The sequence below is a fragment of the Megascapheus bottae genome, chromosome 6 (genome assembly GCF_031878675.1).
Source record: "Megascapheus bottae isolate mThoBot1 chromosome 6, mThoBot2.hap1, whole genome shotgun sequence".
NCBI classification, from domain to species: domain Eukaryota; kingdom Metazoa; phylum Chordata; class Mammalia; order Rodentia; family Geomyidae; genus Megascapheus; species Megascapheus bottae.
Genome location: NC_143514.1, coordinates 67,729,916 through 67,746,978, shown reverse-complemented (window position 1 = coordinate 67,746,978; position 17,063 = coordinate 67,729,916). Strand labels below are relative to the sequence as shown.

At 43.2% G+C, this 17,063-nt stretch overlaps 1 protein-coding gene across 1 annotated transcript in view; it reads left to right on the top strand.

Moving 5' to 3' along the window:
* The window catches only part of Stx12 (syntaxin 12), a 33,268-nt gene extending 18,234 nt beyond the window's left edge, over window positions 1-15,034 (top strand). The window contains exons 5-9 of the mRNA XM_090335464.1: window positions 969-1,012; window positions 4,345-4,450; window positions 8,079-8,151; window positions 11,055-11,137; window positions 13,247-15,034. Of these exons, the coding sequence (XP_090191590.1) occupies window positions 969-1,012; window positions 4,345-4,450; window positions 8,079-8,151; window positions 11,055-11,137; window positions 13,247-13,339 (399 nt within the window). The 3' untranslated portion in view covers window positions 13,340-15,034. The remainder of the gene's footprint in view (window positions 1-968; window positions 1,013-4,344; window positions 4,451-8,078; window positions 8,152-11,054; window positions 11,138-13,246) is intronic.
* The last annotated feature ends 2,029 nt before the right edge of the window (window positions 15,035-17,063 follow it).

The window sequence follows — 17,063 nt, the reverse complement described above, 5'->3', positions numbered from 1 at the left end:
CTTGCCTAGCATGCATGAAGACCCGGGTTCGATTCCTCGGTACCACATACATAGAAAAAAGCCAGAAGTGGTGCTGAGGCTCAAGTGGTAGAGCTCTCGCCTTGAGAAAATCCAAGGACAGGGCTCAGGCCCTGAGCTCAAGCCCAGGACTGGCAAAAAAATAAATAAATAAAATAAAATAATTAAAAAAAAATAAATGTTTAATTGTGATAGTTTCATTTATTTTTATTTTTTGCCAGTCCTGGGGCTTGGACTCAGGGCCTGAGCACTGTCCTTGGGGCTTTCTCAAGGCTAGAGCTCTACCACTTGAGCCACAGCATCACTTCTGGCTTTTTTTCTAGGTATTTGGTACTGAGGGATCGAGTCTGGGTCTTCGTGCATGCTAGGCAAGCACTTTACTACTAGGCCAAACTCCTGGCCCTTCCCATATTTTAAAATCATTGCTGTTGTTGTAGTTGCTATTTATCTCTCTCTTTTTTTCTCCTATGCCAGTCCTGGAACTTGAACTCAGGGCCTGGGCACTGTACCTGAGCTTTTTGGTTCAAGGCTATTGCCCTACCACTTGAGCCACAATTCCATTTTCAGCCTTTTTGGTGCTTAATTTAAGATAAGGGTCTCATAGACTTTCCCACCTGGCCTGGGTTTGAACCATGATCCTCAGATCTCAGCCTCCTGGGTAACTAGGATTTCAGATGGGAGCCACCAGTGCCCAGCACCTTATCCCTCTTTTGCATCATGTTCTTGCCATCCTGCTCAGTATGGTTAGGGACTGGGCCCAAACTGGAATGAAGATGTACTTTGTACTAATTCATATCCATTTCTTAATAGAGACAGAGTGCCAAAATTCTTAGAGATCCTGGTGGAGCCCAGGAATGTGGCCTTTTTGTACCATAGCTAAGGAAACCTTTATTTTATGTGTCTGTAACAAGTTTCTGGATATCAGCAGCAATAATGCCATTGTTTTCTAGGCAGAAGACAGGCAAAGAGAGGAACAGCTCGTCTCATTTGACAGGTAAAGAATATCTTAACCTACTGGACAGTGATGGAGGGCTGTGACTGGTTGATTGCTTGCTTGATTGTACCAGTGCTGGAGCTTGCTTGCTGTGGCTGTTGCTCTACCACTTGAACCACACCTCTGATTTTTTTTCTGGTTAAATGGAGATTACATTCTCACAGACTTTTCTACCCACGCTGGTTTTGAACCATAATCTCTTCACTTCCCTACTCTTAAGCAGCTAGTATTATGGGATGAGCCATGGTAAGCACCTTTATATTTATTTATTCTGTAAAAGAAAAAAATACGGCCAGGAGTTTGGCCTAGTGGTAGAGTGCTTGCCTAGCATGCACGAAACCGGGGTTCGATTCCTCAGTACCACATACATAGAAAAAAGCCAGAAATGGTGCTGAGGCTCTAGTGGTAGAGCTCTAGTCTTGAGAAAGTCCCAAGGACAGTGCTCAGGCTCTGAGCTCAAGCCCACGACTGGAAAAAAAAAAAAAAAAAAAACAAACACACATATATATATATATATATATATATATATATATATATATATCACTAGCGAGGTGCTGGTGGCTCACACCTGTAATCCTAGCTTCTGGGGTGATCAAGATCTGAGGATCGTGGTTCAGAGCAGCCCTGGCAGGAAAGTCCATGAGATTCCTTTCTCCAGGTATCCACCAGAAAACCAGAATTGGTGCTGTGGCTCAGAGTAGTAGAGCATTAGCCTTGAACAGGCCCAGGCCCAGGCCCTGAGTTCAAGCCCTATGACTGACACCACCACCACTCCCCCCCCACCCGCCTCAAAAAAAAAAAAAATCAGTAGATAATAAAGAGGATAAAATAAAGGAGAAGCTGGAATAGGAAGTTTTTTATCCTTAAAATAAAATTTAAAAGTTATAATCATAGCTGGGTATCAGGAGCTCATACCTGTAATCCTTGGTTCTAATGAGGCTAGGATCTAGGGATTGCAGTTCAGAGCCAGCTGGAGCAGGAAAACCATGAGACTTGTCCCCAGTTAACCACCAAAAAGCCAGATTGGGGCTGGGAATGTGGCTTAGTGGTAGAGTGCTTGCCTAGCATGCATGAAGCCCTGAGTTCAATCCCTCAGTATCGCATAAACAGAAAAAGCCAGAGGTGGTGCTGTGGCTCAAGTGGTAGAGAGCTAGCCTGCAGCTAGCCTTGAGCAAAAGAAGCTCAGGGACAGTGCCCAGGCCTTGAGTTCAAGTCCTAGGACAGGCAGGCGCGCACACACACACACACACACACACACACACACACACACATCTTGAGAGAATCAGAAACATGGGGCAGGAGTTTGGCCTAGTGGTAGAGTGCTTGCCTAGCATGCACGAAGACCTGGGTTCTATTCCTTGGTACCACACACATATAAAAAGCTGGAAATGGTACTGTTGGCTCAAGTGGTAGAGCTCTACCCTTGAGAAAGTCCAAGGACAGTGCTCAGGCCCTGAGCTCAAGCCCAGGAACTAGGGGGGAAAAAAAAAGAAAATTCAGAAACTGTCTTTGAACCTGAGTTCAAACCCCAGGACTGGCACATGCGCGCGCGCGCACACACACACACACACACACACACTTATAACTATGGTCTTTTCTAAAATCTTTGAACCTTGAAAGGATTATATTTGTAAGATGAATAAAAAAATTATAACAGTTCCCTAATAACCCTGTGTGAAGAGGGAGCTTCATTCACAGAAATAAGTACAAGTCCATAAATCTACTGATTAGAATGTCTCAGGCATCATAGGTGTAACTCAAATTTAAGTTATTCAACATTTTGGAGTCTGTTTATTAACCTTAAAAATGAGGTCAGGGGCCAGGCTCGGTGGCTCATGCCTATAATCCTAGCTACTCAGGAGGGTGGAATCTGAGGATCAAGGTTCAAAGCCAGACCAGGCACAAAAGGACCTGAGAGGGGCCAGGGGTTTGACCTAGTGGTAGAGTGCTTGCCTAGCATGTACAAAGACCCAGGTTTGATTCCTCGGTACCACATACATAGAAAAAAGCCAAAGGGACGCTGTTGCTCAAGTGGTAGAGCTGTAGCCTTGAGAAAGCCCGAGGACAGTGCTCAGGCCCTGAGCTCACGCCCAGGACTGGCAAAAAAAAAAAAAAAAGACCTGAGAGACTTATCGCCAATTAACCTCTAGAAAAGGGGAAGAGGGGCTTGGCTGAAGGGTAGGTTAGTAGCCTTGAGATGAACTCAGGGACTTCACCCAGGTCAAGTTCAAGCCTCATGACCCACCAAAACAAAAAGAGGTCAGGGGCTGGGAATGTTGCCTAGTGGCAGAGTGCTTGCTTAGCATGCATGAAGCACTGGCTTCAATTCCTTGGTACCACAACTCAGAAAAAAGCCAGAAGTGATGTTGTGGCTCAAGAGGTAGAGAGATAGCCTTGAGAAAGCCCAAGGACAGTGCCCAGGCCTCAAGCCCCCAAAAATGCCCCCCCCCCAAGAAAATGAGGTTAATATATACTTCTGGAAATAGCAAGAAGAAAAAGTCAACTTGAGTCTTAAAGATGCCTATCTTAACTTCTCCAAGCTAATTATCTATCTATCTATCTATCTATCTATCTATCTATCTATCCATCCATCTATTTTCCTGCCAATCCTAGGGCACTGTCCCTGATCCTCTCTGTGCTCAAGGCTAGTATTCTACCACTGAGCCACACTACCACTTTTATCCTTTTCTGTTTATATGGTCCTGAGGAATCCAACCCAGGGCTTCACACATGCTAGGCAAGCACTCTACCACTAAGCCATATTCACAGCCTCCAAGCTAATCTCATACAGTATTAGTTTGGAACTTAAGATGTTCTATTATAGATATGTATTCATACACATACTCCTTCCCTGCTGCACTGAGCACCTCAAAGGCCTGGAAGACTCACTTGGTTAGCACTGGTAAGTTATATAGTGTGTTCTCTTCCACTCATACAATGCCCAAGGCACCAATACAGCTTGCCTTGGGAGGGTGGCCTAGAAGAGACTGGACCAGAGAAATTCACTGAGTTCAGTCCAACTTGTGCCTACTTTCCTTGTCTACAAATCTTAGTATAGTTAGAGTAAACCCCTAAGTGATAAGAGGAGAGTTCCATTCTCCATGAGTCTGCTTCGTCTCAGTTTTGCCTGTGGAGGTTGAGACTTGTTTTCTTGCATTGTCAGCTCTTTGCTGGTGGCTTGGGACATGTGCTCCTCAGGGACATTGTAGTGCTTGAAGAGTTGGAGCCTGGTGCTGTCCTAGATGGTGCTGTTCCACTGTCAGCAGAGAGGTAGATGTGTTTCCTCACACCTTAGAGAGAAGGAGTCAGCTGGAGTTCTTGTCTCCCTGCAGCCATGAGGACTGGAACCAGATGCAGAGCCAGGAAGACGAAGCAGCCATCACTGAACAGGATCTGGAACTTATTAAGGAGAGGGAAACAGCAATCCGGCAGCTGGAGGTAAGAGTGAGGGCCTATCTTTCGTTGACTCATGAGCCTTGAAGGTAGCTGAGCAATCTAGCCTGGCTTTTCCCTGGATTATTATGAAAACAGATGAAATGAGCCATTGTGTAGTTTGTAATTCTTTGTCCCAATTTAGTCATGGCAAATTGGAACTATTTCTATGGTGGTATTGCCTTGGCTCCCAGAAATATTCAAATCCTTTCTTCACACACCAATTCTTACAGGGCCTGTTCGGGAAATATGCCTGGAAAACAGCAAAGCTTATTGCTTACTAGGATTTTGCCCCTAAAAACCAATGGCAACCTCTAGATTAGACAGGGCTCTATGGAGAGCCCCTTTATGTTATCTGAGCAACCTGGTTATAAGGCAGGCCAAAAACCTTGCTCTTTTTGTGTGTGTGTGTGCCTTCTAAGATGTAACTCCAAGTTGTACAACTCCTTTCACTTCAGACCATCAGAAATGGAAATGGTTTTTGAAGCACAGATTGAGTGAGAGGAACGTAGTTCTTTCTTAGCCTAACTGAGCTTCTTGCTTAACTCCGGTGATCAGTAAAATAACCTTAAACCTGAATGGCCTTCTCTTCCGTGAATATAGCTGTCCTAAGGGATCAGAGGTGATGAGGACTCGAGCAACCTCCTTTACCTTCATCTATAACAGTGATTCTGAACTCTAACTGCATGTGGAAACTTGGAGATTTTTTTTTTTCTAATCTCCCAGTTCACCCTCCAACATACCAGTGCCTGGATTGGACTATGTGAATTTGTTTATTTTTATGGTACCGGGTTTGAAGGTGAGGCCTTGTGCTTGCTAGTAGGCTCTACCACTTGAGCCATTCCTGGGGATGGTAGATTAAAAAAGCTGACACATATTCACAACCTATTAATTGTTGGAGGTGAGACTTTTGCGGGGATGGGGAGGTCATGGGGCTTGAGATCTGGGCTTAGGCTTGTCCCTGAGCTCTTCAGCTCAAGGCTACTTCCCTACCCCTTGGCCCACAGCACCACTTCCCCTTTTCTAGAGATTAATTGGAGATGAGTCTCACTGTCTTTAGTGCCCTGGCTGGCTTTGAACCTTGACCCTCAGATCTCAACCTCTGGGTAGCTAGGATTACAGGCGTAAGCCACCGTACTCCGCTGGAGGTGAGATTTTAAGCATGAATAGTTCACTATTCTGGACCACCACTGTTTTCTTTGTTGTTTTTGTTTGTTCTGGGTTTGTTTTGCCAGTCCTTGGGCTTGAACTCAGGGCTTGAGCACAGTCCTTGGGCTTTCTCAAGACTAGAGCTCTACGCTCTACCACTTGAGCCACAGCACCATTTCTGTGTGTGTCTCTCTCTTTCTTTCTCTCCCTCTCTTACTCCCTCTCTCCCTCCCTTCCTCCCTCTCTTGCCAGTCCTGGGGCTCAAACTCAGTGCTTGGGCATTGTCCTTAGACACTTTTTGCTCAGGGCGAACTCTCTGCCACTTGAGCCACAGTGCCACTTCTGGCTTTTTCTCTGTATCTGATGCTGAGGAATGGAACCCAGGTCTTTGTGCATGTGAGACAAGTACTCGACTACTAGGCTACACTCCGGGCCCCACTTCTGGCTTTTTCTATGTATGTTACACCAAGGAATCAAACTTGGGTTTTCATGCATATAGGTAAGCATTCTACCACCAAACTCCTGGCCCCACTACCACTGTTGTAAGATGAGAGTTTGTCCTCAAGTCATGCCACTAAGCCACATTCCCAGCCCCATCATACTATTTTTATTGCCTTCAAAGATATCACAGCTTTCCTTGATTCTTGCTCACTTACTTCTCTAGCATTAAAAATGCTGGGACCGGGAACGTGGCCTAGTGGTAGGTAGAGTGCTTGCCTACAATGCATGAAGCTCTGGGTTCGATTACTCAGTACCACATACACAGAAAGAGCTGGAAGTGATGCTGTGGCTTAAATGACAGAATACTAGCCTTGAGAAAGCCCAAGGCCGGTACCCATGCCGTGAGTTCAAGCACCAGGACTGGCAAAAAAAAAAAAATCGAGACGGATTCAACTGTGTAGAACTAAAGGAAAGAATGGAATGGCGTATAACAGATATCAAGAATAGGATGAGACTGGGAGTTTGGCCTAGTGGTAGAGTGCTTGCCTAGTGTGCACAAATACCTGGATTCAATTTCTTGGTACCATAAGAAAAAAGCCAGAAGTGGTGCTGTGCCTCAAGGGGTAGAGTGCTAGCCTTGGGAAAGCTCAAGGACAATGCTCAGGCCCTGAGTTCAAGACCCAGGACTAGAAAAAAAAAAAAAGAATAGGATGAACTCCTTCACAGTCAACAGAATGAAAACCAGCCCACCGTCTAATAGCCACATAGCAATGCTGAGCTATTTGCTCTTGAACTCAGTTGCCTTTGGCTTCTGTGGCCCTTCCTTTGCATTAAGACACAGTTCACATGCTGCCTGTCTATAGTCCTTTTCTGCTTTCTCTTCTAGACTGTATACTAAGTGTTCCCTAAGTAACACCCTTCTTATTTATCTTAATGTGTCCTTATTTCTTTCATCCCACCCCAGTTAGGTATGAGTATTTGTAGCAGATAGCAGACACATAACTATAGTGGACCAGAGTAAAACTGGCCACACTCCATCAGAGCACAGCTTTAACAGACCAGGTTCTCATTGCCCTTCTGCACAACCAGGAGACAGTAAAAAGTCAAATAGGGGATTTGCCTTTCATCACAGCCAGGAAAACGACCTGCAGCTCAGTCACCCAAGCTGATCGTTTTTCCCTTCTTCAGTCTGAGACTCAGGCCTCTGTATAGGCTGTTGACATTTCACTTTGCAACTGGCATCCGTATACCATGTAGCTCTTGGGCATCCATTGAAAACTCTTTAGAGAGTATTGTTCTAGTAGTTATAAATCCAGCAGCTCCTCACACAGTTTCTGGACTAAGTGCTGGGGAAAAGGGACTTCTTGCTTGTGCATATGTCTCCCTTATTTTTCCCAGGTAGCACACTTCTGTGTAAGCCATTTCAATTCTCAAGTCCAAAGGCTCTGAAAGTAGTCCTTTTTTTTTTTTTTTCCTTTTAGGTATCAGTCCCGGGGCTTGAATTCAGGCCTGGATGGGTTCTCTTGGGGTGGTTTATTGGATATGAGAGTTGCACAGATTTTTCTGTCCCAGCTGGCTTTGAACTGTGATTCCCCAGATATCAGCTTCTTGAGTTGCAAGTGTTACAGGCACGAGCTACGGTTGCCCAACTTTCCTGAAGTCCTTACTGTCATTGTGAGGTAGTCATAAGCCATGGCTAGAAGAGACATTTTAGGTTCCACATACAGCTATCTCACCACTATTTGTCCATCCAACACTTCCAGCTTCTGCATCATTGTTTGAGGTTAGATGCTCTGAGATTGGATGGTCTTACTGGTTCTCATGTAGTATGTCCAGTTAATATTGTTGAATGGGTGGCTTTGGTGTCTTCTGCATTATAGTATTATGTAGCTAATAATAGATTACTTCCTGTTTAGAGAAAAAGATTATTTTATGAGGCTTCAAAATCATGTGCTATGTTAATAGCCAAACTTGAGGTAAGTGGAGGATGGGAATCTTCTAACATGTTGCTCAAGGTTGGGGAATCGTTTTTTGTCTTTCTTAGGCTGACATTTTGGATGTCAATCAGATATTTAAAGATTTGGCTATGATGATCCATGACCAGGGTGATCTGATTGGTAAGTATTATTGATCCCTTTAACCTTAAGGTGAATGATATTTGTGTGCAAAGAAGTCAGCAACATGTCTGCTATAGACATCGAATTTAGAAATATTGGACTGGGAATGCAGCACAGTGGTAGAGTGCTCACCTGGCATGCATAAAGCCAACGTGCTGCTGTGGCTCAAGTGGTAGAGCATTAGCCTGCAGCCTTGAGCAAAAGAAGCTCAGAGACCGTGCCAGGGCCCTGAGTTTAAGCTGGAGGTCTGGCAAAAAAAAATTAGTAGAAGTATCATTTTTTAAAATTATTAAATTCAGGCCAGGAGTTTGGCCTAGTGGTAGAGTGCTTGCCTAGCATGCAAGAAGACAGGCTTCTGTTCCTTGGTACCACATACATAGAAAAAGCCAGAAGCGGTGCTGTGGCTCAAATAGTAGAGCTCAAGCCTTGAGAAAGCCCAAGAACAATGGATCAGGCCCTGAGTTCAAGCCCCAGGACTGACCAAAAAAAAAAAAAATTCACTTGAGTGCGTGTATGCGTATGAGCTGGTACTAGGGGTTTAACTCAGGGTCTCAAGCTTTCACTTGCCTTTTTAACAAAGTGCTGAAGATACCCTTTGAGTCACAGTTCCACTTCCTGGCTTTTTGCTGATTAATTAGAGATAAGAGTTTCATGGATTTGTGTGCTAGGCTGGGTTGAGACCTCGATTCTCAGATCTCAGCCTCCTGAGTAGCTAGGATTATAGGCGTGAGCATCTGGACAAATTCATTTTCTTTTTTCTTTTTTTTTTCTGGTCCTGGGGCTTGAGCTCAGGTCCTGAGCACTGTTCTTGGGCTTTCTCAAGGCTCAAACTCTACGACTTGAGCCACAGCACCACTTCAGGGTTTTTCCTGTGTATGTGGTACTGAGGGAACATGGGTATTTGTGCATGTTAGGCAAGCATTCTACCACTAGGCTAAACTCCTACCCACAAATTCATTTTCTGAGCTTTTTCTTGTATTGTCAAATGCAGAAATTAAAGTGGGTTCTTTTTATACTCAGCCCCATTCACTTGCTTCTTGGTAAGTATTTGTTTAAAGAAATAGTTCTCAGGGGCCAGCAGTGTGGCCTAGTGGTAGAGTGCTTGCCTAGCACGCATGAAGACCTGAGTTCAATTCCTTGATACCACATACACAGAAAAAGCCAGAAGTGGTGCTGTGGCTCAAGTAGTAGAGTCCTAGCCTTGAGAAAGCCCAAGGACAGTGCCAAGGCCCTGAGTTCAAGCCCCAGAATTGACAAAAAAAAAAAAAAGAAAAGAAAAACAAATAGTTATCAGCATGTGTGCATGCATGCCTGTCCTGGTGCTTGAACTCAGAGCCTGGGCATTGTCCCTGAGCTTTTGTACTCCACGTTTGTGCTTTACCACTTGAGCCATAGCACTACTTCTAGCTTTTTGGTGGTGAATTGGGGATAAGAGTATCACAGACTTTCTTAACCCCTCTGGCTTTAAACTGTGTTCCTCAGATCTCAATCTCCAGTGCAGTTAGGATTACAGTCATGAGCCACCATTGCCTAACTCAGCTTTTCTCTCCAGAACTTAAATATTCAAGGACTTAGTAACTTCTTAAAAGCTTTTTTAATGTGAAAATAATCTCATTTATAAAGAGTTGCGAAAGCAGGCTGGGAGTTTGGCCTAGTGGTAGAGTGCTTGCCTGGCGTGCACGAAGACCCGGGTTTGATTCCTTGGTACCATATACTTAGAAAAAGCCAGAAGTGGTGCTGAGGCTCAAGTGGTAGAGTTCTAGCCTTGAGAAAGTCCAAGGACAGTGCTCAGGCCCTGAGCTTAAGCCCAGGACTGGCAAAAAAAAAAAAGAGTTGTGAAAGTAATAACACAAGAAACTTCATTAGTCTCTAGAACTGACCTCTCATTTCCTTTCTGCCCTATTCTGTGATGAAACTTCATTCCATGTGGGTTATTTGTGTAGCTGTATGTACAGATTTTTTTCCCCCCTCATTGGGCTTGAAGTCTGGATCCAGGCGCTGTCCCTGAGCCCTTCAGCTCAAGGCTAGTGCTCTACCATTTTTTTTCCCTAGTCCTGGGGCTTGAACAGGGCTTGACCATTTGTCCTTGGGCTTTCTCAAGGCTAGGGTTCTACCACTTGAGCCACAATAGCACTTTTGGCTTTTGGTGTTTGTGTGTGTTGTATGTGGTACCCCAAGGAATTGAACGCAGGGCTTTGTGCATGCTAGGCCATGCTCCCAGCCAGTGCTCTACCATTATGAGCCATAGCACTACTTCCAGTTTCCTGGTGGTTAATTGGAGATAAGAATCTCACCAACTTTCCTGCCCAGGCTGGCTTTGAACTGCGATCCCTCAGATCTCTTGAGTAGCTAGCATTACGGGTGTGAGCCACTGGCACTCAAGGTTACCACTCTACCACTTGTGCTCCAGCACTACTTCTCCAGAAATATTTTTTATTTATTTATTTATGTGTGTATGTATGTATTTATTTATTTATTTTGCCAGTCCTGGGCTTGAGCTCAGGGCCTAAGCACTGTCCTTGGACTTTCTCAAGGCTGGAGCTCTACCACTTGAGCCTCAGCACTACTTCTGGCTTTTTTCTATGTATGTGGTACCGAGGAATCGAACCTGGGTCTTCATGCATGCTAGGCAAGCACTCTACCACTAGGCCAAACTCCTGGCTCTCCAGAAATATTTTTATCTGGACCATTTAATGGTGAATTATGTGCTGAGCCGTCACTTCAATTTTTATTTCCAAAGAACACTGCTATTCTCTTACAAAGGTAATATCTTTTGGTTTCTTGGCTGGACAGTTGAGGTGGTGGTGATTATGAAGCTAGGACCCCACAACATCAGAAGCCTATTCAGCTTACACTCTTGAAACACCTGTATGTGCTACAGCTATCTACTGTCTTTCTTGCAGATAGCATAGAAGCCAATGTGGAAAGCTCAGAAGTGCATGTTGAAAGAGCGACTGACCAATTACAGCAAGCTGCTTACTATCAGGTAAAACTGGTCTTCAACAAAGTCCCTCCTCTGGGCTGCAGACTTCATGAGCCCTCCGGGTACACTGAGACTAGGTTTGACCTCTTGGACAGGGAATCATAGTTTACAGTCCCAGTTATGTATTTTTAGTATTTCCCTTTGTAGTGAGAACTACAAAATTATCATATCTTTTTTGGGGGTGATCAGTCATGGGGCTTGAACCCTGAGCCTTTGCACTATGCCTGAGCTCTTCTGCTCAAGACTAGCACTCTACCGCTTGAGCCACAAGCGCCACTTCTGGTTTTCTGGTGGTTAATTGGAGATAAGAGTCTCACCGATTTTTGTGCCCAGGCTGGCTTTGAACTGCGATCCTCAGATCTTGGCCTCCTGAGTAGCTAGAATTATGGGTGTGAGCCACTGGCTCCTGGCCCCAAACCATCAAATCTTGAACACACTTATATAGAAGATTCGGCTGCAAAGCTAACTCCAAGAGTTAGCATGATACCTAAATCTTGCATGAATCTTAGAGACGAGCTATGTTTCCATTAGGATAGTTAAGAAATGCAGGAAATATAGGGCTCCAGATACTGTGTGTGGATTGTTGCCATAGAGGATAGAATAGAATCATCTGTGATGGCCATTCATATGTAAACAGTGTTTAGGCAGTATGGGACAGTGCCTATAAAGTGAAATTCCTCTACATACTACTTAAAATGTGTGTGTGTGTGTGTGTGTGTGTGTGTGTGTGTGTGTGTGTGTGTGTGATACGGGGCTTGAACTGGGCACTGTCACTGAGCTCTTCAGCTTAAGGCTACCACCCTACTCTTAAGCCAAATACCACTTCCTGTTTTCTAGAAGTTGTTGTCCTGAGTAGCTAGGATTACAGGCGTGAGCCACCGCGCAGTGACTACATTAGTTAAAACCCTTGCTTATGACTTTTCAAAGCCTTTATCTCAGACACTGTGAATGAAGTCCTCAATTTGGCATTGCATGGTTTCTTAGAAGTAAATAGTATTTTGGTCATTTTTTTCATGTTCCTAAAGATTTGAGTAATTTTCTGTATTCCCATAGTAGTTGAAATTTACCTAGAAAATGCTCTTAGGGAAATTTGTGTTTAATAATGGTACTTCCTTTGAAAAAAAAATCAAACAAACAACTGATAGGGCCAGGAGTTTGGCCTAGTGATAGAGTGCATGCCTAGCATGGACAAAGACCCGGGTTCAATTCCTCTGTACCACATACATAGGAAAAGCTGGAAGTGGTGCTGAGGCTCAAGTGGTAGAGCTCTAGCCTTGAGAAAGCCAAAGGACAGTGCTTAGGCCCTGAGTCCAAGCCCCAGGACTGGCAAAAATAAATAGAGATAAAAACATATGCATAGCTATGTGCCAGTGGCTCACACCTGTAATTCTAGCTATTCAGGAAGCTGAGATGAGGATCATGATTCAGGACCCTGGCACTAAAGTCCATGAGACTCATCTCTTGTTATCCACCAAAAAACCAGAAGTGGTGCTGCGGCCCAAATGGTAGTTCAATCACTTTTAGCTGAAGAGTTCAGGGACAGCGCTCAGGCCCAGAGTTCAAGCTCTATGACTGACAAAAAATATATTTGAACAAATAATTTTTTGCAATTAATGCCTAACAATGTAAGTATAACTTCTTTGCAAAATGGCATTTGGGGGCAATTAAAACTCACCCTCAGCCAGGTACAGTGGCTCACACCTGTAATCCTAGCTACTCAGGAAGCTGAGATCTGGGGATCGAGGTTCAAAGCCAACCCTGGGCCCTAAAGACGTTGAGACTCTTATCTCCAATTACTCACCAGAAAACTGGAAGTTGTGCTGTGGCTCAATGGGTAGTATAGTAGCCTTGAACTGAAGAGCTTAGGGACAGCACCCAGGCCCAGAGTTCAAGCCCCATGACTGTCCAAAAAAAAAAAAAAAAAAAACTCGCCCTCCTCCCTCGCACTAGTGACTACTGAGATTTGGGGGGAAGGTATCTGTGTGTTTGTGTATGGAAAGAATAAATCATGAATTACAGGGAGGCAGATTCATTAAGCGCTCTGGAAGTCTCAGATATGATATAAAACATGTTACTTGTTTCACAAGTGTCTTTGCATATTTCTTTTCTCAGAAAAAATCTCGCAAGAAGATGTGTATCCTGGTGCTTGTGCTGTCGGTGATTATTACTGTGTTGGCTGTTATTATCTGGAAATTTTCTACCTGAAGTTTGATTGCCTCAGAGCCTTCTGCTCAGTTGTTTTTCAGGACAAGTGCTTGCCGGAGGCTTTTCCAGAACAAACCGATCCCACGAAGACCACATATATCAGAATGTCCTGTAATCATTTAGTTAGAAACTAACTACTAACTAGTCCTTGAAATTAGTGACCTATGGAAACAGTATTTATCAATTTATGTATACATTTTATTGATTTCTCAAATTAGGAATTAATGTGAATTTTGCTCTTTCTTGTATTCTGATTGCCCTTTCTCTCAAGTGTTTACTAAAAGGTCCATTCTAGGTATTCTTTCTGACAGGTGACACTACAGTCTCATAATCTTCTCTTTTTATGTATATATAAAAATTTCCTTTTTACTAGCAACTGAGATGCATTTCTTTCTAGCATCTGGCATTATTGGAGTCTGTCAGAAACTGTAAATAATCTGGCAATTTTTATTATTTAATGCTTTAATTTAAATTTCTAAGACATCTATTCTCTCTGTTTGGAAGATTTTGGCACTACATTTCCTGGAAAGTAACAAAAATTGCACATGTGATTCAGATTAAATAACCAGCATCCTATCTATTTGAGCTGGCCAGTTGCTGGGGTTTGTGTTATCATCTGGGATTAAAGTTGACTAAAGTTGACTTTAGTTGACTGCTAGTGTCCTCCACAGGAGTTCATCCTTGTACATAGTAAGCCATCCCACTGCCCATTCCCCCCCCTTTTTTTTCAGGTCCTGGGGCTTGAATTCAGGGCCTGGGCATTGTCCCTGAGCCTTTTTGTGCTCAAGGCTAGCATTCTATCACTTGAGCCACAGCATCACTTCCAGCTTTTTCTGAGTAGTTTATTGGAGATAAAAGTCTCACAGACTTTTCTGTCCAGTTTAGCTTTGAACCTTGATCCTCAGATTTTAGCCTCCTGAGTAGCTGGGCTTACAGATGTGAGCTACCAGCACTAGCTCTGCTCCCTTTTAAGGAGGTTAATTGAATTAACATTGCTGTACTCAATGAGGTCCCTCTCACACCTGTCTGCATAGACCAGGAGAATTAGATATAGCATGCTTTTGAAAAGCTAATAGGAATTGTTTAGGATGATTTCATCTTTTTGTTGTCTTGTTCGCTGTGGCTCTTAACATTCCTGGTGAATGATGAGTATTCCTGTCAAAAAAGCTCTTCCTGACCCTGTAAGAGTCAATGCACAGTTGATAGCAGAAAGCTTTTAAAAGCCAGACCACATTTGATTTTAAGACTTAGCTTTGTGAACCTGAATGGTAAAGCAAGAAAAGGTTCATTTTTGTAAATAATACTCGTTTAGTGGTGTTCGATTTATCCTAATTTATGAACAAGAGGATACTCTCTCCATGCATAGTTTTAGACAAAATTTCAATAAAAGATTGATGTCTTGTAATATGTTGTCCACTTCCCTTTTTCAAGGGCTAAAACATAAAACAGTTAAAGGTTGAGGCTCTTACATGGATGTGAATCGGGCCAAGAATTTTGGCCCATTCTTTAGTGACTTAGAGGATCTAGCCACATCAGGTATATTTATATTTATTTTTTCCACTCCCCTTGACCTTACTTAATCTCCATATTCTACACTAATGTGAACAGTAGGGAAACAAGGGCTCAAATGCATACATTTCTTTGCACTTTTACACCATCCTACTTCCTTAAAACACAAATAAATATTTAAAGATCCTTTGTAGTAATTTTTTGTGAGTAAAATCCTCATAAGGTAGGTATTGTCAAGAAACTAAAAAAACAGACTTTCAAGGACACTGGAGAGGACTGGGAATGTGATTTTGTGGTAGAGTGCTTGCCTACCATGCATTAAATCTCAGGTTTGGTTCTTTAGTACCACATAGACAGGAAAAGCCAGAAGTGGTGCTATGGCAAGGCCCCAAGTTCAAGCCCCACAACTGACAGAAGGAAGAAAAACTGAACTGAGCCAAGTGTGGCAGTTTGTAATCGATTAGCCAGGAGATTGAAAAAAGTTGTCAAATTTGAGGCTGCAAAAAAAATAAAGAATAAGCCATGTGCGAGTAGGTCATGTCTGTAATGCTAGCTACTTAGGAGGCTGAGATCTGAGGATCAAGGTTCAAAGCCAGCCCAGGAAGGAAAGCCCATGAGACTCTTATCTCCAATTAACAACCAAAAAAGCCAGAAGTAGAGCTGTGGCTCAAGTGGTAGAGCACTAGCCTTGAACAGAAAAGCACTGAGAATGTTTAGGTCCTGAGTTTAAGCCCTATGACTGGCACCAAATAAAAACTAGACAGAGGGTTGGGGTTTTACAGTGATCCAGCAGCAGCTTCAGAGTAACTTCCTGGTTCTATGGTCACTCCCCTTTGAGGAGATGGACTCCCGTTTGGACTTGGATAAATCATTTGTAAAACATTCCAATGAAGTACTTATTGTGAAAATCTATTTGAATTTGGGCAAAATAAGGAGATCATAGTTTTTTTGTTTTGTGCCAATCCTGGGGCTGCCTTTGGGCTTTCTCAAGGCTACCACTTGAGCCACAGCACCATTTCCAGCCTTTTCTGTGTATGTAGTACTGAAGAATTGAACCCAGGGCTTTGTGCCTGCTAGGCAAGCACTCTACTACTAGACCACACTCCTGGTCCAGGAGATCATAGTTCTATAATACTGTGTGATAGACCTGTGGTCATGTGGGAAAAAAACATAAATTTGGCCTAGAATTTGTCCTTGGGGTCCTACTAGATGGTCCTAATAAACCTATTCACAGAACTCTCCTTATCATGGTGGTTTGGGATGGTGGTTCTTTTTCTTTAATTTTTTTATTGTATTTAATAAAAGGGTTACATGATATTTGCCAGATAGAAGGTGCATTAATTCACATACATTGATACCCTTCCACATGTGGGATGGTGGTTCTTAACTATGACTTTATACTGCTGCCTTCCAGTTTGCTGGTCTATACTGACATCATTGGTGCCCAAACAAAACATTTGCTTTATGAGTGCCACCAGAAGCTAGTATATCAGTTATGCTGGAAATGGGAACATGGCTAAGAAGTAAGTAACTAGAAGAGTATGAAAATAGCTTTTAGGATTTGGGTGTATAGATAGTAGAGGATTATACACAGAGACTAAGAGATTGGAAAGCAAAACTGACATAAGGTTTTTATCGGGTCATTTATAGGTAGAAATGGCTTCAGAAAAGGGCATGGAACTCTAAGGCCCACATAATACAATCTCTGTAGATAAAAGTCTTAATCTTTTGATACTCTATTTTTTATTTATTTTTGCCAGTCCTGGGCTTCAGCACTGTCCTTGGGTTTTCTCAAGGCTAGAACCCTACCACTTGAGTTACAGCACCACTTCCAGCTTTTTCTATGTATGTGCTACTGAGGAATTGAACCTGGGTCTTCATGCATATTAGGCAAGCACTCGACCACTAGGCCAAACTCCTGGCTCCTTAATACACTTTATTCCTTGTCATGTACCATGTCATGTACAAAAGAGGGGAGTCATGGTAGTTTGTTTTCTTGAAATCAAGGGGTGGACCAGAAAAAGAAAAAAGAATCACAAAGCTGTAAAGGAGTTTTTGACAATGATCTGATTAGTTACCATTCTTACTGGATAATTTGTGTTCAAGCATGCACCAGGGGAAAGAGTAAATTTTCCAACCTACCCAGAAGGTGATAATTTTTTTTGCCAGTCCTGGGCTTGGGCTCAGGGCCTGAGCACTGTCCTTGGACCTTCTC